This window comes from Microcaecilia unicolor, chromosome 3 (assembly GCF_901765095.1).
Source record: "Microcaecilia unicolor chromosome 3, aMicUni1.1, whole genome shotgun sequence".
NCBI lineage: Eukaryota > Metazoa > Chordata > Amphibia > Gymnophiona > Siphonopidae > Microcaecilia > Microcaecilia unicolor.
The window spans coordinates 163,729,309-163,749,919 of record NC_044033.1 but is presented as its reverse complement, the minus strand read 5'-3'; the positions used below and the strand labels follow the sequence as shown (position 1 = coordinate 163,749,919).

The 20,611-nt window shown below is 42.8% G+C and overlaps 1 protein-coding gene across 1 annotated transcript in view; it reads right to left on the bottom strand.

The window, feature by feature from the left end:
• Positions 1–20,611, bottom strand: part of LAMA2 (laminin subunit alpha 2) — a 1,107,608-nt gene that overhangs the window by 481,202 nt on the left and 605,795 nt on the right. Inside the window, exon 15 of the mRNA XM_030196530.1 lies at positions 10,176–10,287. Within this exon, the coding sequence (XP_030052390.1) occupies positions 10,176–10,287 (112 nt within the window). The remainder of the gene's footprint in view (positions 1–10,175; positions 10,288–20,611) is intronic.

Here is a 20,611-nt window from a genome sequence, read left to right as displayed (position 1 = left end):
TACTTTCGGCAAAATCAAAAACAGTTAACTCTTAACTATTTTTGATTTTGTCGAATGTAATTTAATCTGTTTGCCTCTGTTTTAACATATGCATCAATTAAATATTGTTGCGTTAGTTTACCTGCACTAAGAAAAGGATTGAATTTGTCTCTTATTGAAAAGCGGTACCCATAGTACTTCATTTGCGTAACTCGTACTTTTGGGTTGTTTGATTGCCGACAGAGGTGGACTATAGATTTTGGTTGGTTAGACAAAGGAATATCTATCCCCCAGCTCTGATCCCCGTATGGAAAGAGTAATGGATATACCATTGGTTCCAGATTGGGGTTCAACACACTGATTTTCTCTGTTTTGTTTTCTTCATTTGGCTTGTTTCGGCAGTGTATTATGAGATCTTTATGTAAGAGAGGTTCCCCATCTGCATTTTGAAAAATGAAAGCCACCTCATTGGCTCTAGGGGCATTGTAGCGTCTTTGATCATTTTTGCGATCTTGAACAATGGCTATTGAAACCAGGTTGTATTCCTCGTCGTTCAGCTTCACATATGCATTCATTTTCCATTTTGTATAGCATAATGCACGCGTCTGCAAATAGATTTTCACGTGCCATAAAATCGCTTAATTGTCTCATTAATGCATGGTTGATGTGTGCATTTGCGGAGATTCGTAGTCTCTGAACGGCTGCTTCATCAGGATCAAGAATATATAACTGAGCATATTGTCTTTCATTGTCATTGGGAGGATGTAGTGCTGCTGTTCTATGGTAAATAGTGCCATTAATTCGAAAACAATAAGGCCCATATCCGGGTGGTGGCACAATGTTTGCTCCCATGGAGGCAAAGGAACTATTAATGGACCTAATCTATTCTCTAAAATTCTTAGAATATTGATGTTCACCTGACATAAGCTGTTGTATTAATTCATTGGACCTAATTCCTGGAAGCTTCACTTTCTCCTTACTATAGCATTGTGTAAATAGGTTGTCAGAAGGTGTTTCGTTTACAAAATGTTTGGCATTGCAAAATCCACAAACTGCGTTCATTGGACCACAACTATAGTACTGAATTTCATTCTCATTGAGACAGTCTGTTATTGCAATTCCTGCGGTTGCAGTTCGGTACTGTGTTGTGACATTTCTGTACCTGGCCTTTTGTAAGTGCGCGTGACTATTATGTTGATTAGCTTTTTGTACATCTGTCATATTTGCCACTATAGCCTTTTATCTTGCTGTATTTCATTGTCTCTCATAGGCTCTTTTCTGTTCTGGCAGATTGGCAACTCTTTGCCGTTCCAAATCTGCTCTCTTTTCTCTAATCCTTGTTCGTTGCTCGTGTGTCATTTGTGCAAGTCTTTGCCGTTCTAAATGTGTTCGTCTTTCTCTGTGTGTTTGTCTCTGCTCATCTGTCATTTCTTTAATTCTTTGCCAGTGTAAATCTGCTCACCTTTTTCTATTCGTTGATTTTTGCTCATCCGTCATTTCTGCAATTCTTTTCCGTTCTACAGCAGTCCGCCTTGTTTTGTATGTTTGTCTGTGCTCATCCATCATTTCAGCAATTCTCTGCATTTCCAAATCGGCGTTTCTTTGTCTGTTGCTTGCGCTTTCCTCATCACGCATCTTCGCCACCCTGGACCTTTTCCTTCCAGTGGCATGTTGACTTTCATGGGCCTTTTTGTCTTCACTCAGAGCTGCATACCTTTTTCGTTGTGCTTCAGCTCTTCTCCGTTTACCTTCAGCCTGCTCCTCAGCAGTTAGTCTTCATTTGGGAACCATGTAATGTAGACCACGTTGGAGTATGCCTTTGCTTCTTGCTTATGATGTACACTATGTTGGAGTGTGCCTCTGCTTCCCTGGCGCAGTGTGTGCTGGGAGTTGTTCATTTGCATACAGCTATGAACCCAGCCAGCCAGCCATCCAGGGAAGCAGATTGACCAATTATTATATAGATATCATCTTTTTGTATAACACAGCCTAATACTTTTACCAAATCAACCCATGGCATATTTTCATTACCAATCTTCATACAACCACCTAGGAGCCCCCAAAGAAACATTTCCCAATCTTACACGCAGTTTTTTAAACACTCAATTTTGATTCACTATTTCCCAAATATGTCTTCACCTCAGACATCTATTTGCTGTCCAGTTTGTGCTTCTCTCAAGTAGACAAACCATCTGGATGTCACCCATATAAATGTAGACAGACAAACCATGCTTCCTAATTATCTGCATGGCTAAAGATAGATATTGAATAGAAGTAGGGGTACAGAGATTCCCCCCCCCCCCAATTTCCAGCAAGTGGATGTTAGTTTGAACCAATGTCTATTAATCTAGAAGATACAGGGGATCATAATCAAAAGAAAAAAAATCCAAAAAAATGGTATGTGGCAGTTAGGCATGTTTCTAACTCAGCCCAAAAAAATTTAAACCATATAATCAACATTCTGCTGGACAAGATAGAGCACAGGCACTGGTCAGCAGTAACACAAGGAACAGCAGGGGACTTTGAAACACACTGTTTTAGGTAATTGATGTATTTATTGTTTTAATGTTGAAACTATGGAACTGTGGGGATATGTGCAGATTCTCCTGCTGTGGAGACACCTATTTGAAGCTGGGGGGATGGAGTCCCTAGAAATGGGTCTATGCACCATGTGCTTCACAGGGCTGAGGTTCACAGGGTCCACATCCAGCAGCTTGTCTTTAGCTCTGCACTTTACATTCCTCTTCAGCTGGTTCCCCCCCTTTTTTTGTGTGGCAGTCCTTCACATTTCCATCTGTATGTAGACTGCATTTAGTTCGGGATATGTGGCCACCCATTCCCAGGGTTGAACTTGACCATATCCAGCATCCTGTGTTTTAATACCTGTCCTGGCTCTCATGTTTGTAGACCCTGAGGCTGGTGCCCCTGTCCTAGCTGTTGGATTCCCTACTGCTGCCATCGGTATTTGCAGTCACCTCTGGGGGCCTCACCGGTTCCAGTGGAACGAACATGGGCCTGCTGGGGGGATAATATGCTAGACAAGGCTTCGGTGTCCCCTACAGCCCAGAAGTAGCTCCTCATGTTGCTCTTCCTCTCCTGCAGGCAGCTCCTGGCTGGTGCCTATACTATTCCCTGGGCCTGCTGAATACAGAGTAACTTCTAGTCTGTGCAATGGCAAAGCACATCTGCTGGTTTGTACCTCACTAGGTTCTTGGCTCTAGCATGGAGCTAGACTGCGGGCCCAGCATGCTCGTTTGCCACAAATGTCTTTGTCACATACCAGCCAGCCCCATTAACCCCAACTGCCCTGCAGACCCAATATCTGTTGACAGCATTGGTATAGGATAATGCACAGATGTGAACCCCCCAGGGGACAGATGGCTACAGAGTGCAATGGTGATGTAGATGGGCAGTCATTCCTATACTGTGACCCATAATGCTGTTTCTCTGAATTGTTTTTTTTTTCTCTCATGTCAAGTTCACAGTAGCTACATAAGGGGAGAATGGCACTGGTCAATTCAGCTGGCCACCCTCCCCCCAACTCCCCAGAGCAGCATTTTTCAACCAGTGTGCTATGTCTGCTTCCCAGGTGTGTCACGGGGGTGCCATGGGGATTCTCTATACAGAGATACAAAGTTGTATCTTCCACCCATGCCCTGTGCCCCCCACACCTGAACTGGCATCTTCCACCCGTGCCCCCCTCTGAGGTCCAGCAACTGTTTTTATTCATTTCCTCATCCTCCAACACTCTTCCAACCTTCTCATTCAGTGTCAGCTGTGTCAGTGATCAAGGCAGGCCAACACCAGAAGCTTTCTTTCTGCAGTCCCCACCTCCTGTGATGCAACTTCCTGTCCCCACATAGGCAGAAGCTTCAGAAAAAAAAGCTTTATGGACTGGCCTTCCTTGATTTACAACTCTGCTGGCACTGAATGAGAAGGTTGGAAGAACGTCGGGGGAGGAGGAAAGAAACAAAAATAGTTGCTGAACCTTGGGGAGGGGGGCATGGGTGGAATATGCTGGTTCAGGGATGGGAGGGGAGGTGAAGAGAGGAGAGGGGGTCACAGGTGGAAGATGCCAGTTCTGAAGGCAGGTATGGGTGGACGATGCCTGACCTTGGGGGGGGGGGGGGGGGTTGAGAGAGAGGAGAAACAGATTCTGCCCATCAGCTCAGCAGAGCAGGTGGGAGAGGGAAACAAAAATGCCTGACCATGGGGCAGGCAGGGAGGAAAAGAGATGCTTGGTAGGGGAGGCGATCTGGAGAGAAGAGAGAGATTGAAGAAGAGAATGGGAGCGAGGCTGGAGTAATGGAGGGAAGGGAGAGAGATAATGAGGGGGGGAGGAGGCAGCTAAGCAGAGGGAAGAGTGGGAAAGATGCTGGACCCAAAGATGGAAAGAGAAAAATTGAGTGCAATGCCTGCCCTTGGATGAGGGGGAAAAGCTGGGCACTAGAAGGGGCAGGGACACAGGGGAGGGGTGGGGACACAGTGGGCAGATGCTAGACAGGACAAGATACAGAGGGAATGATAGTGGACATGGAGAGAGAAGAAATGTCAAATGGTCGACTGGAGATCCTGGAAAGAGGAGACGATGGGACTCAGGACTAGGTGAACAGAGCAGAAAATGACTGGGAATTGGGGGTTAAGTTGGGGAGTGTTTGGGGGTGGACTATGGATGGGAGAGATGGAGAGAGACTTTTGAGCAGATAGTGAGGATCTGGCAATTAGAAGGTAAGCGTGAGGGTATGTTGATGGGTTGGGAAAATGAGTAAGGGTGTGAAATGTGAGGGGCAGTAAGAAAGACAGGATGAACTGTGGGAGGAGACTGAGTCATAATGTAAATGACCTGGTAGACTGGAGAGAGGATGAGAGACATTTAAAAGGGACAGAGTCCTGAGGAGGGGTATTGGAGGAAGGGGATGGGTCTCTGAATGGGTTGAGTGAGGGTAGAAATGGGGTTAAAAAGGTGGTGAAAGGGAGGCAATATGAATGGGATAGAGAGTAAGAGATTAAAAGCATAGCGTGGAGGCAAGCTAAGAATGGAGAAACAGGGATGGAGCTGGGACTGATGAGGGGATGAGATGCAGTGTAGGGTAGGTAAGGGCTGAGAGGGAATGTACAGAGGATATTGAGCAGACTGGGTGGACTGTTCATGTCTTTATCTGTCATCAACCACTATGTTACTATGAAAATGGAGGACTAGGGAGCAAGGGGAATGTTGGAGAGGGGATGAGAGGGAGATGGGAAAAGCTGGTAGGCAGATGAGAGGTAAAAAGGAGGAGACTAAAAAGAAGGTGAGAGAAAGAGAGATTTAGGGTAAAATCAAATAGGTAAATATAAAGGCAGAACACTGGCATAGCCAAGGGTGGGCCAGTAGCAGCACACCTACGCTGTGGCTGGCAGGGATCCCCAAGCCCCACCAGCCGAAAACTCCTAACAACTGTCCCTCCTGCATACCTTTTAAATAGAAGATCTTTGCCTGCAGTGAGCAGCGACTGATACATACTGTTTGCACCAGCCCCACAGCCTTCCCTCTGATGTATTCCCGCCTATGCAGAAACAGGACGTTGCATCAAAGGGAAGGCTATGGGGCCAACATGAGCAGTGTGTATTAGTTGTTGCTTGCTGCCGGTGAAAATCTGCTATTTAAAAGGTATGCGGGGGTGGGGGGATGTATGAGATACTATATATGGCATGCAGATGAGAGAGGGAGAGACCAAATCACTTGTGGGACAGGGCAGAGTTCTTCTGCCTACCCATCTTGGGGACAGGCCCACCCAAAATTGTGTGTCTGGCTACGTTCCTGAGGCAGAGAAAAGTGGGAAAAATAAATCAGTGGCAGACAGATGCAGAGAAGAAAAAGAAGAAGCCAAGAGACGAGAGAAGAAATGGAAAGGCAAACCTGAGAAATAATTTTGAAGACTGACACAAGGGATCAAGGAGGGAGAGAGGTTCTGCATAAGAGGAAAGGAGGGAGAGTGGTGCTGCATCGGGGGAGCAAGGAGGAAAAGAGGTGCTGGATAGGGAAGTCAGGGAAAAGAGAGATCCAATGAGGTGGGTGAAGAGAGGGAGCGCAGAGAGGGAAAGAGGTGCTGGTCTTGGGGGGGGGGGGGGGAGAGGAGAGAAGTAACAAGACCTGCAGGGAAAGAAGGTGGAGAAGAGACAATACCACAGGAAAATGAGTGAAATACTGCACATATAGAGAAGGGACAAGGGGAGACAGGCTGAACATGAATGGAAGAGGTGAGATATGCTGAACATAAAGGGAAGGGGAGGGAAGGGAAGAGGGGAGACACATTGCACATAAGGGAAGGGAAGAGGGGAAACAGGCTGAATATAAAGGGAAGATGGGAGACATACTGCACATGAAGGGAAGAGAAAGGGAAAACAAAATAGATTTGAGAAGGAGGGAGAGCAGCGGCGTACCAAGGGTGGGGCAGTGGGGGCGGTCCGCCCCGAGTGCACGCCGCTGGAGGGGTGCAGAGAGCAGCCGCGCACCTGTCGGCTCCGCTGGTTCCCTGCTCCCTCTGCCCCGGAACAGGTTACTTCCTGTTCCGGGGCAGAGAGAGCAGGGAGCTAGTGGAGCCAAGAGCCAAGCAGCTGCTCCCAGCAGCCAAGAATGTACCCGGGGGGGTGGGGGTCATGCTGCACCCGGGGGGGGGGGGGTGGTTCGTATCGGCGATCCGCCCCAGGTGGCAGCCGACCTAGGATTGTCACTGAGGGAGAGACATTGATGAAAGCTGAACGTGAAAAATCAGTGCCAAACAGACATAGGGCAGGAGGTGAGAAAAGAAATAACAAATGGAAAAGAGACACTGGAAACAGAGTTAAGAGCACAGACAGAGGAAAACAGAACCAAAGATAAACTTTACAGCGCTGCGCAACCCTAGTAGCGCTCTAGAAATGTTAAGTAGTAGTAGTAGAACAAGATGAATGAAATAATAAAATCACCAGACAGCAAAGGTAGGAAAAATGATTCTATTTTCAGTTTAGTGACTGAATTATGCTGGTGTTGAGAATTTACATCTGTCAGCTTTATTTTGCCCTGTACAGGAGGACATACATTTCCTTCTATTTTTCTAGGGTTGTACGGCATGCAGAGTCCAGTATCTCTGCTTTCAGTTTTTGTCTGCATGTTTTTTGTGGTTCCCTATTTTGTATCAGGTGAGAGTCATGTTCTGCACCTGCAATTGAAGTAAAGGATTCTGCTGGCATGTTGTGTCTTGTTTCGGTTTCCCAGTAGCAGGTATATTGGTGCTCTAATGTATTTCAGTTGCATAATTAAATGAAACAGCTACTTCTGAAGGTTGCAGGTACAGGTGGGGATGGAGGAGATTGCTTGTGGAATGGATCTTAGCAAGGACGGGAAAGAAGTGGATTAAATTTCAGTGAAGTGCCTTTACAAATTTTGCACCTTGTAAGTGTGCCACGAGATGAAAAAGGCTGAAAATCACTGCCCCAGAGAGACATAGGCTGTGCTGTGGCTGTAGGGCATCTGTGAGTGGGGCATTTCCTGAGCTGAGACATTAGCCAGATCTTCCCCTGCCAGATCCTAGGGGCACCGCAGTCCCTCAGGTGATGAGGTGATGCCCAAGGAATCTGAGAGAGATGTGCAGGCAGCCCTCTGGTTGAGCACTTGACATGAGGTAGGAGCTGTCCTGATTGTGGACACTGAAGGCCCTTTGGACACTTCTCTCCCTCCCCCCTTGTTCTACAGTCTCCCTTTCCCAGATCTTGCATAGTAGTGTTTAACCCACAGCAATTGTCAGCCTCGTATATCAGGGAATCACCACATATTTTACAGAGTGTTTGTTTATACCTATTAAAAATTGAATATACTGCTTAACTTGAAAAGACCAAAGTGGTTTACAATTTTATACAATAAAAACATTAAAAAATGACAACATTCAAATAATTAATGTTAATAGGAAAGACCTATACAAATTTATACCAAGTTCGTTCACCATACTCATCAGAATGCATGAACATTATTCTCTACAGAGAAATCAGTATCACCACAATCCATATTAAAAGACTCTTTAAACAACAACATCTTCAATAAAAATGTAAACTTCTTAAAATTTTCCTCCAAACGGAGATAGCTAGGAAGATGGATCCAAAGAAAAGGAGCTAAACAAAATAAGACTTGCACCCTAGTCAAACTTAATGTAGCTCTGCACAGTGAGTGAACTATTAACCTATGGTCTTGTAAAGATTTCAAAACTTTTGAAGGTGTATGATAATAACTGTAAACATCCCCCCCCCCCCCCCCCCCCCCCCCCCAATATTCAAAAGCATTTAACTGGCCAGGATCGGCACCTGGTTGGTTAAATGCCCTATAACCGGCTATCCACAAATTTTTCAGCAGGACATGGCTGGCTATGACCCACTGAAAATTTGCGCTTAGTGGCTAGCCAGTAATGTCACACAATATAACCGGCTATCCGCAGATTTTCAGAATGAGTTTGGCAGCTATATTTGGTCACGTGAATACCAGGACTCTCTTTGGCAGTTCAAACTTAACTGGCCAGCGCTGAATATTGGCTTTGCCGGTTAAGTTTGAACTGGCCAAAAATTAAGCGGATATTCAATGCCAGTCACTGGAAACAGCCCGGCATTGAATATCTGGCTCAGCACCGGCTGCGGGAGTTAGAGCAGTAGGTTTTGCAAGGGCAAAAACCATCTAGCTCATGGCCATAACTGAACCAGAAACACGTCTATATTTCTGTTTGATAATTGCTTTGAGCTACATGTTTTTATGCTAAAAAGATCGATTTCTAAGTACCATTTAAAAAAAAAAAAGTTCCAGGGGAACAAATGTTGAAAAAGAAGCCATAGGAATGGTCTGTGGCACCATTCCTAGTAAACTGGCCACACAGACAGCCCAATAGGGCAGAGGGGCAGCCTAGTGGTCAATGCAATGGACTTCACATAAAAGGACCCAGGTATAAATCCCACCTAACCCCTTCATATTAAATGGTGAGCCCTCCAGGAACAGAGAAAACCTACTGTACCTAAAGGTCCACCACTACAATAGACCTCAGTCTTGCAGGTTACTTATATATTTGTACTGAAATTAAAGAGTTAAAGCGGGAATTGAACCTTGGCCCTGTTATTCATGGTCCACTGCACAGGCCACTAGGCTACTCCATCTCTTGCTGCTTTCTTAGGAATGGCCATAATATCTGGAGCTGTCACAGAGCATGGTATCTACTGTCACCATCACATCTTTGAAGCGTGGGATGGGATCAGTGACCACTGGGTGATTAAGAGGGATCACGTCTTAATCCTTCCAGTGGTCAGCTGTTGGTTAGGGCACCTTTTTGTGACTCATTTCATGACTGAAAAGGGTTTAGATAAACACATATTTCTTTTTTGCTCTGGATGGTGGGGTTTTTTTTCTGTTCTATTATTGCTGAAAAACATCCAGATTGTAAGCTTGCCTAAGTGCTGCCCAAAACACACCTCCAACATGCTCCCTTGTGCTTTAGACAAACTGTGGAGTAAAACTTCCAAATTCTAAGTTTCACAAATCAGTACTTAGACGTTTTTGCAAGAAAAATGTCCATCTGCCGCTTTGTGCACTTTTCAGATGTTTTTCTCTTTTGAAAATGAGCACCATAGGCACTTTTATTACCCTTAAAAAAATACCATTTCGCATACATATTTTTTCAGTGCTAATTCATACTGAAGAGTTAAAAAAAATTTTTCTATAACATTTTATGCTGTATACTTACTAGTACAGAAGTTCATTTTTACTCTGTTTTTCAGTCTCTTTAACCCTATTGATTCCTATGGAGCTGGGTCACATATATGCCTTTGAAAATATTTTATTTAAAATAAGTTTGGTAACTGAACTGAGTTTCTAGCTTATCTAGAGATCAAGTTGCCATCATAATTGGAATATGTTTACTGTTCTTCTGCCCAGTTCCAGAAGCTAGTGACTTCATGAGAGAGGCTGCCTATCTGAAAAGGGATAATTGCGACTTGCCCCTATTTTAATGTAATACATAACACAGTATGTGATTCTGAGTGTAATATTTCATATCAAGGGGAGTTTGTTTTGCCTCAGTTATGTAAGGGCCTCTGAGCACTGTTAGAATGTTTATGTTTATTGAAGCTGATCTTCATCTTATGAGTGAAGTATCAAAATATGCTGCTTTTTCAAATAAACCATTCAATTTTGTTTAAAAACTCACTTCACAGGAAGTACCACTGAATCCGTGAGGACACCGACAAATCTCTACAGCTGTGGCTGGTTTTCCAGTGGATGCAGACTGTGCAGCAACTCCAAGGCCGACGGAACTCAACCTGGGTTCAGATTAAATAAAGGAATAAAAGAAGAGCATGCAATAAAATGTTTTATAATACCAGATAAAAACAGCAAAACAAAACTGCTAAGATATAGCATTACTGAGGTAATTTTTTTTATTTTTTAAAGTTCAAGTTAAAAACTTGTTAGGTACACATAACAAACCAACAAAATACCATACAGGAAAACAGGGTTGGTACCACTGTTCCCTGTAAGCTGAGCCAGAGTCCTCATCTACAGTCCTGCTAGTGGGGGATGTTGTTTCACTATCACATTTTCAATAGTGAGAGATAGGCAAGCTCTAAAGGACTGCTGAGAACTTGCCTGTCTCTAGAGATTGAAAACAGAACATTGAAGCACCGCCCCCTACTGGTAGCAATGCAGTTGGAGGACACCTCGGCTTAGAGCATGGCTTCTCAACCCAGTCCTTGAGACACACCTAGCCAATCAGGTTTTCAAGATACCTACAATGAATATTCATGACATAAATTTGCATGCACTGCCCCATTGTATGCAATCTATCTCATGCATATTCATTGTGGGTTTCCCAAAAACCTGACTGGCTAGGTATGTCCTGAGGACTGGGTTGAGATCCTCCAGCTTAGAGGAAACAGTAGTTGGTACATATATAAAAGAAAAACACAGCAAACTATAATTGAGACACCTGTAGCTGAATGAGCCCAAGCACTACGGCTTATGACTGAATACATTGTTTTAGAACAGGCTTGACCAAGTTCAGTCCTTTTGGGTTGCAAACAGGCCAGGTTTTCAGGATATTGTGAATGAATATCCTTGATTTGCATGCCCACTACATCCATTCTATGCAGATCTCTCTCATTCATGTTCAATAGGTATATTCTGCTTGCAACCCTCAAAGAGTGAACTTGGACAAGCCTTTTTTAGATGGTTTCAGGTTTTCACAAGCGTTCCCACATATCTACAATAATGGGCTAAGACAGCTTCAAATTTATATGGCAAACACACTGTAGTCCATCAGAACTGAGCACTGGCTCTATAGCCATATTTTTCAAGTTTTCCCAAACTGCCTGATTGCAAAGGAAAGCAGCACATCAAAAAGAGCCATCACCTTAGGTGATAAAAATTCCTGTAACATACTGGGTTTTAAAATTACCAATTGTAAAGTCAATTTGGAATTTATATTAAAGATTTCAATAATTTTCTGCCAAACTTGGTCTCAGTATACATGTAACTGGGGGCAAAAATAACCCCCAAAAACATATGTTCAACTGTACCGAAGGCAGTCCCACATGACCAACAAAAATTTGTGGTTCCAAAACTCACTTTATTCATTGAGATCTATGGGTTACAAAATATAATGATTTGCTAAGGTTGGTGGAGTGCCTGGTTTTAAAAAAATTACTTCAGAAAAAACAATCATGAAATGGTACTTGAGAGGCAGAATTATTCTTGTTGAAGCTACACAATAATTGATGAAAGTGTGAAGCTGCATGTCTCATAAAATTAAATTGTCGCATAGAACCAGAAGATCAGGATTGTCAACTTGCTTTTAAACAGTGGACTAGCTGTATCTAGGAGAAAAAATGTGCACAATGGAACCCAAATTTACCACATGTACATTTTTAAATGATTCTGTGAGGGGGTCTACAGAACACTGTCCCTTTCCCTTAAGAACAGTCCCTCCAATAGTTCGAACCACCTTAAGAGTTCAAGACTTGCCCCAGGAGGAGGTGAGCTGGGAGGGGCAGAGCCTATACCTGGGAGTATAAAAGACAGAGCCAGGCTGAGGATAAGGAGGCCCAGGGAGAGAAGTTTTGAATCCCCAGCAAATGACGTGGAAAGTACCATTCCATAATCTCAGCCTGGCTGAGGTAAGCCATTTGATTTACCAGATTAAACTTTATACGTTTTGTTTTGAGGTCTGGCTAGAGCCAGACGTAGGGTTACCATTTTTACCATGACAAAAAAAGGACACAAAATATAATTCATCCATGCCCCCCTGTCACACCCTACCCCGCTCCATCACACCCACCCCACCATACCCCTGCACCACAGGGTCCCCCCCCCCAAGAAAGCCAGATTCCCTCCCCATTTTCTTTCCATCCTCCCTCCACCCACCTCTTTGGGGCTAGAAAGAGACCCTTTTTTGTGCCCGGTGCTATTGCAGACCTCTTGCTCCCAGCACTGCTTCAAAATGGCTGTTGAGAGTTCAAGCGGCGGCCTCACAAGGAAGGGGCTCTTTCCTGCCCCAAAGAGGCCACTAGACCACAAGGGCATGATGAGAAGGTACAGGAGGGGAGGGGAGGACAGGACACCCTGAGGCCCACTCGCAAGCTAGCCTGCCCACCTGCAACCTGGACAAATGGGCAGACTGGCAAAACCTGCCCGGATGCCCCGCAGTGTCCTCAAAAAGAGGATATGTCCAGGTAAAACTGGACATAAGGTAACCCTAGCCAGATCTGAACCTTGGGGCAGAACCAAGAACTTATCAGCTGAATTTGGGGCGTGGCAACCCCAACAGTCACAGACTGTGCTTGGCCTACTGCCAGAGGCCACTAAGACTGGATATATTGAACTACAGAAGGTTCCCTATCCTATATCTCGGGCCTTGTGAAAAGAATAGGCCCAAGGTTTCCCTTGAATAAATACTTATTTTTGGTTCCACCCCTTTGTCCAGCTGTATCATTTCACCAGCCCACGCCCAACCCTCAGTCGGGGTGTCATAGATCACTATCTCCCATATTCACCTAGCTTGCCAGGTTTGCCAATTAAGAATTTGCTTATTTAGCCAAAATGCAGGATTTAGCCACAGCATTCACATAGACAAATGCTGCCAAGAGAGAAGGAGTTTAGCATCAACTGCCCTAAGAGCTAGATGCGTTGCTTCAACCTAAGAGTTGCAATCCTTCAGCAAGGGGATGCCCATTAGACAACATAATGGAAGAAGGTTAAGCAAAATGTGTTCAGACACTAGTCAGGAGGCCATAGTGTAAGCATGGAAAGCCAACAGCAGCCCCGACACATGAATGCCTTATGGCAAGCCCGAAGTTGGGGAATTGGACTTCACTAGCCAGTTTGGAGGCTTTGAGCTTGTGTAAAGTAATTCTCAGAGGTTTCGATCTCTACAGAAATTTAGGGATCATTTTATTAAAGTATTTACGCTTAGTGCGGATCATCCTAGCGCCTAACTTTGGGTGCCATTTATTGAATTCTACTCACAATGAGTAATAGAAAAAGAAAAAAAAAAACAGAGTGAGAAAACATGGAAAAAGGAAATATTAATAAGGGAAAGCTGAAGAAATTAAAATAATTCTAAATAAATCAATTAAATAAATAAAAAAAGAAATAAAGATATGAAAATGTATTCTTCCTCCTGCTTCAGCTACAGTTAAGGAGGTGAGAAGGATGAAGCTGATGGTGGCACGTCTGGGATGAAGGGATGGGGGAGAGTGACAGTGTTTATATATGTATGTAAAACAGTATTTGTGTTAGAGGGGAGGGAGCTCACCTATTTCCCAACCCCCCCCCCCCCCCACACACACACACACACAAATCTGAGCTCACTATTCCTTGATCTCCACCCCACCCCACCCCAAGCAAACCAGGCAAACAATGCTTATGCCTACCATATTCATAAGCACTTTGATTTTGGTTCCCATCAGAATTTATAGAGTTTGGGACACAGGATCTTTGCCACAATAGGCCTTGCTGTTCTCTGTTAGATAGAAAATGCAATGGTGATGTTCACATTCAAACAGTGTATCAAAATGGATATCCAGTCTGGGAGAGAGGTGAGGGTACAGATTTTTCAAGAAAAGAGAGAATAGTTTGGTCTTTACTGCCCTCAGGATCCTTATGTCATTATGCTTGTTATGTTTGGGCAGGTCCTCCAAATTAGTTTCCACTATATCCAGCTTCCTCAGCTTTTTCTCAGTACTGGTCTGTTGTTGTTCTGTAGCCTCCATCTATCACTCTATTGTTGTCGGTCGAATTCGACAGGTAGGCAGCCATTGTGTCACTACTGCAATGAGCTCGACCTTGATCTTGCTTGTGTTTTCCAAATCAGATTGAAACACATCCTTTTGAGTCAGTTCTGTCAGGATTATGCTGTCCGTGGCTTTGCATGCGCCAGTGCCATTTCCTCCTGCCTGCTTAAATCGTTTGCCTGTGGCTAGCCCCTGCACCGAAACCAGCTAACTTGTGGGCATTCTGGGAGCAGAGTTGGCTCTTATGCAGTTAAGTGCCGATATTCAGTCCTATCTTTAAGCGGTTCAGCTTTTGCAGTCAAGGCTGAATATTGCACTTAACCACATAAGCTTTAGCAGCCAATCTAAAACTAGATATTCAATGCCAGTGCCAGGAAATGGGCCTGCATTGAATATCTGGGAATATAGCCGACAGTGGACATAAAAATACTGACTACCACCGGCTGAATATTGGCTAGTAAGTTTCTTGCAAAGAGTGATCAATTCAGGCAATCATATCCTCCAAGTTCAGGGGTGCTCCCCCCTCCACCCTGTAGTGATTTCCTACAAGGAACAACAACAGAATGAAAGTTTGAGAAAGCACAAAACTTTTGTCAGGCACAAGGAAAAGAATATAGCAAAAGAAAGAATATAGAGATCATTATAGTATACCAAAGTAGTAAGTGGTAAAAAATAGATTAAAAAAATATCATTACTACTACTACTACTTATTATTTCTAAAGCGCTACTAGGGTTATGCAGCGCTGTACAATTTAACATAGAAGGACAATCCCTGCTCAAAGAGCTTACAATCTAAAGGACACGTGAACAGACCGATAGGGGCAGACAAATTGGGGCAGTCTGGAATTCCTGAAAGGTAAGATTTAGGTGCCGAACGCAGCATTGAAGAGGTGGGCTTTAAGCAAAGACTTGAAGATGGGCAGGGAGGGGGCTTGGCGTAAGGACTCGGGAAGGTTGTTCCAAGCATAAATGGAAGCAGTAAAAGTAATTAGCCTGGCAAAGGCTCAAGATGGAGCTAAAAAGTTATTTATATATTTAAGTGAAAGGATTGTTTATAATGTATCGGTTTTACTATACCATATCTATTTGTAATGCAAACTTGAATGGCTTACAGTAGTCAAATATAATACATAAATAATAAATAAAGGAATTCCATAAAATGATAGGAAAGTAACACAAACACCTCAATTAAACATAAGATTGCACATCAAAATAAAAATATCACATCAACAAATATACAATAAAAACAAAATCTAACACTTCTTCATTGCAGGGTGAAGACCACAGGGGAAATATTAAGAATTAAAAGGGAAGCCAAAGTGAAGGATCATACCTAAATTCTTTCATTTAGTATTCACACTAAGAGAAGGTGATGAACCCAAAACAGTACAAACAAAAAATTCTTCATGCATACTGGAACCTTGTCATCCATCTAGGGTGAAAGCTTTGAAAAAGACGTAACAACTGATGCTTTTACAAAGTTAGTCAACAAATCGCTCTTGGAAGGAAACTGCCTGGTATTTTGAAAATAGCCACAGTTAAACTTTTAATGAAGAGTAAATTGTTAGATCCTAACGTGGTTGGTAATTATAGGCCAATTTTATCTTTGCATTTCCTAGCGAAAATCACAGAGATGGTTGTTTATGACCAACTAGTTGAATTTTTGGACTCTAATAATGTATGGATATTAATTAGTTTGGCTTTGGGACAAATCATGACACAGAAACATTGCTGACTTTGTTGTTCAATGTTGTGAAGGCAAGTTTTGAGAAGGGTAGTTGCTTCCTCTTACTCTTAGTTACACTTGATATTTTATCAACTTTTGATATGATAGACAACAGTATTTTACTGAGATGATTGAAATCCATTGGTCTGAGTGGATTACTTTTACAATGGTTTGAGTCTTTTTTGAAAGATAGGAAATTTTATATAGTCAATACGGGTGACTTTTCACAGCTACCACCAGCCATTGACCCAGCGGTAAGGTCTCATGCGGTAACCGGGCGGTAATGGTCTATGCATGTAAAATGCCAACTACCGCCCACGCGACAGAAAATAAAAATATTTTCTGGCGCACATAGCAGATGTACGTCAAAAATGAAATTACCGCAAGGGCCAGGTGGTAACTCAAAATCGACGTTCGTTGAGTGCGCATAGGCGCCTAAGCGGCTTAGTAAAAGGTCCCCTCAAAATGTTACATCTGTGTTTGTGTTCCATGCAACCAAGGATCAGAGGTAACCATTTGAAGAGGGCTATGCTGGGACTGCTGCTTTCTAACATATTTATAAATGATCTAGAGATTGGAATAACTAGTGAGGTACCATTACATTTGCGGACAACATAAAGGAGCTCATTTTCTATGTAACTTTGTAAGTCTAAGTGCTTTGAAAATACACCTCATAGTTATTCAAAGTTATTAAATTGCAAGAGGACCTTACAAGACTGGGAGACTGGACATCCAAATGGTAGATGACGCTTAATGTGAACAAGTGCAAAGTGATGCACGTGGGAAAGAGGACCCCAAACTATAGCTACATGATGCAAGGTTCAACATTATTAGTCACTGCCCAGGAAAAGAATCTAGGTGTCATTGTTGATGAAATATTGAAACCTTCTGCTCAGTGTGCAACAGCGGCTAAGAAAGCAAATAGAATGTTAGGAATTATTAGGAAAGGAATGGAAAACAAAAATGAGAATGTTATAATGCTTTGTATTGCTCCATGGTGTGACCATACCTCGAATACTGTGTGCAATTCTGGTCACCGCATCTCAAAAAAGATGTGGAGGGGCATAATTGAACGGGGTGCCCAAGTTTTCCTGAGGGCGTCCTCACAGGACATCCTCGGGAAGGGGCGGGGAAACCCATATTATCGAAACAAGATGGGCGTCCATCTTTCGTTTCGATAATATGGTTGGGGACGTCCAAATCTTAACATTTAGGTCGACCTTAAAGATGGTCATCCTTACAGATGGTCGTCCCCGGTTTTAGGCGATAATGGAATCCGAGGGCGCCCATCTCAGAAATGACCAAATCCAAGCCATTTGGTCATGAGAGAAGCCAGCATTCGTAGTGCACTGGTCCCCCTCACATGCCAGGACACCAACCGGGCACCCTAGGGGGCACTGCAGTGGACTTCACAAATTGCTCCCAGGTGCATAGCTCCCTTACCTTGGCTGCTGACCCCCCCAAAACCCACTCCCCACAACTGTACAACACTACCATAGCCCTAAGGGGTGAAAGGGGGCACCTAGATGTGGGTACAGTGGGTTTGTGGTGGGATTTGGAGGGCTCGCTGTTTCCTCCACAAACGTAACAGGTAGGGGGTATGGGCCTGGGTCCGCCTGCCTGAAGTGCATTGCACCTACTAAAACTGCTCTAGGGACCTGCATACTGCTGTCAGGGAGCTGGGTATGACATTTGAGGCTGGCAAAAAATATTTTAAAAGTTTTTTTAGGGTGGGAGGGAGTTAGTGACCACTGAGGGAGTAAGGGGAGGTCATCCCCGATTCCCTCCAGTGGTCATCTGGTCAGTTCGGGCACCTTTTTTGAGGCATGGTCGCAAGAAAAAATGGACCAAGTCTGCCAAGTGCTTGTCAGGGACGCCCTTCCTTTTTCCATTATCAGCCAAGGACGCCCATGTGTTAAGCACGCCCCAGTCCTGCCTTCGCTATGCTTCCGACACACCCCCGGGAACTTTGTTCGTCCCCGCGATGGAAAGCAGTTGAGGATGCCCAAAATCGGCTTTCGATTATGCCGATTTGGGTGACCCTGGGAGAAGGATGCCCATCTCCCGATTTGTGTCGAAAGATGGGCGCCCTTCTCTTTTGAAAATAAGCCTGATAGTGGAATTAGAAACAGTACATAGAAGAGTGAGGAAAATGCTAAATGGGATGGGATTACTTCCCTAAGAGGAAAGGCTAAAGTGGCTAGGGCTCTTCAGCTTGGAGAAGAGATGGCCAAGTGTGATATCATAGAGGTCTATAAAATACTGAATGGAGTGGAATGGGTAGATGTAGATTGATTGTTTTGAAGTTATTTTTTATTTGTATCATATATTTATTAGTATATGTATTTTTAATTGTTGTTATAATAATTATGAATGCTTAATTGTAACCCACCAAGAATGTCCAGATTGTGCAGGATATAAATAATGTACATAAATAAGTAAAGAAGTAACTAATTAAGTAATGCAAGGACATAAGGGCTGTGGGATGAGAAAATGCAGTAGCACCTAATTGACTACATCTCAAAATGCTAAAAGAACAAGAAAAAGTGGGAGGTATAATCATCATGAAAATTCATGAAAAGGTCCAAAAAAATGGGAGATGAGCAGATATGCCACAAGGGTGGAAACAAGGAGTAAACCAAAGACTACAGACTTGGCAGATTGATACCAGTTGCAAAAAAAATTAAAGGTAGAATAGTGTAATAATTTGAAGACTTTGAGTTATACAGTCCTAAGCAACACAGTTTCACAAGGTGAAAACCTTGCCAAACAAAAATAGAAGTCTAGTGAGCAGACCAAACTAGAAGATCATGGGAGTGCAGAATGCAGCATCTGACGTTAAGGAAAACCTTTGACACTTCCTTGGTAAGCCAACTGTGGTATTCCACTAGGCTCTCCGATTTCACCTCACCTTTTTAATATCTGAGTCCACAAGGAGAAGCCATGAATAAGTAAGGAGCTTATGTTCTTTCTTACACAGATGATATTTTCTTTATTGAGCCCAGTAATTGATACTTTTGATGATACTACTCAGCTTTTAAGAAAGTATATTACTCACATTGAAGACTGGACTAAAAGCACATTTTTAAAAATTGAATAAGCAGAAAGCTAAAATTGTTTGGTTTAGTGATTACAGCAATAAACCTAGTAATAAAATGGTATTTGATAGCGGTGAAACCCTAGACATAGAAAATAAATCTAAAGTCATAGGTGTGTATTCATAGATTCTAAATTAACCTTTGAAGTACAAATAAATTTCTTGTTAAAAATGTTTTTTTTTGAGTTGAGAAAACTTCACTCTATTTATTCTTATTTAGACAAGAAAAGTTACAGGTTCATAGTCCAATCAATATTTGGTGCATCCAGGTTCAGGCATGTATAGTACATAAATCAATAACTGGGATGTCTCCAGAAAATATTCAAATATTTAAATCTATTGAATATCCCAATTTTTCATTCTGTTTCACGATTTATTGGCTTTTTAAATATAGGATTCCCCTCGCTGCATAATATAATCTTTAAATCTATGCTGGATTAACTTTTTCTCACCAGGGAGCTACTGATAAACGTAAGAAGATTGCAGATCTTATGTTTCAAAATTAAAAAACAAAACAAGAGGCACTGATCTGTCTACTGAGATACGAACAAAGTAAAAGCAGATCACATACAAAATACCTATATTTGTTTCCTCTTTCCTATTTATATGGAGTTACTTTCTGTTTATATTGCTAATTATTGATTTTATATTGTAAACTGCTCTGATGGATTTCTCTTGTGCGGTATATCATGCTTGCTAATAAAGTTGGATACAAGAAAATACAGTGGAAGCTCTTTGGAAGCCATTCAGGTTATTTTGGAAGAACTCAAAAAAGGGGGTATCTGGAAGGGTTGGATAAAAATAAATCCAGTTTCCTGGTCATATGGTAATGACCAGAAGAATGGAGCAGAATCATATATCAATAGGATACAAAGAATGGGATGATAAACTCGGTTTTCACACTGTATGAACGGATCAATTGTAGTGAAAATGAAAAAGAAGAAGTCTATGGTTTGGATGCGTCAATGTTGCTGCACGCACTGCAGGCTCTACCTCTGGAACACTGAGCTGAAATCATCACACTGAATGACAGCAAATGGGTCAAATTCTTTTAATGGCCATCTCTGGCTGGTGACTACTAAAAATGACCTTTTTTTTATAGACCCAGTAATGAGCTATCAAGGCCCAGCAGCAATTCAATTCAGAGGGATGTCAGTGCTTTTTGAGGAGGAAGGGATAGACACAGAGTCAACTGGAAAGATAAATGCATCACATACAGATAAATTCATTAGCTTTGCCTTTTCACTTTGGATTGCTCCTGTTATTCTGTTATTTTCAGAAGAATGGATGAAGGTAATAAATTACTGGAACACCCTTAATTCTGTAGCTTTTATTTTCTTCTCTACATTCTTGCTCACCTTTTGTCTCTTCTCAGGGAACAATCTCATGCAGCCTACATTTTTCTTCTGATTTGAGACCTGCAGCTTGCTAGTGAACCACTTTCAATGCTTCATTGTCTACCACTATAAGAGATGCATGTTCTCCGTCGATGATGCTACTCCCAGGTTTGAATGCAAGGAACTGAACTAGGAATT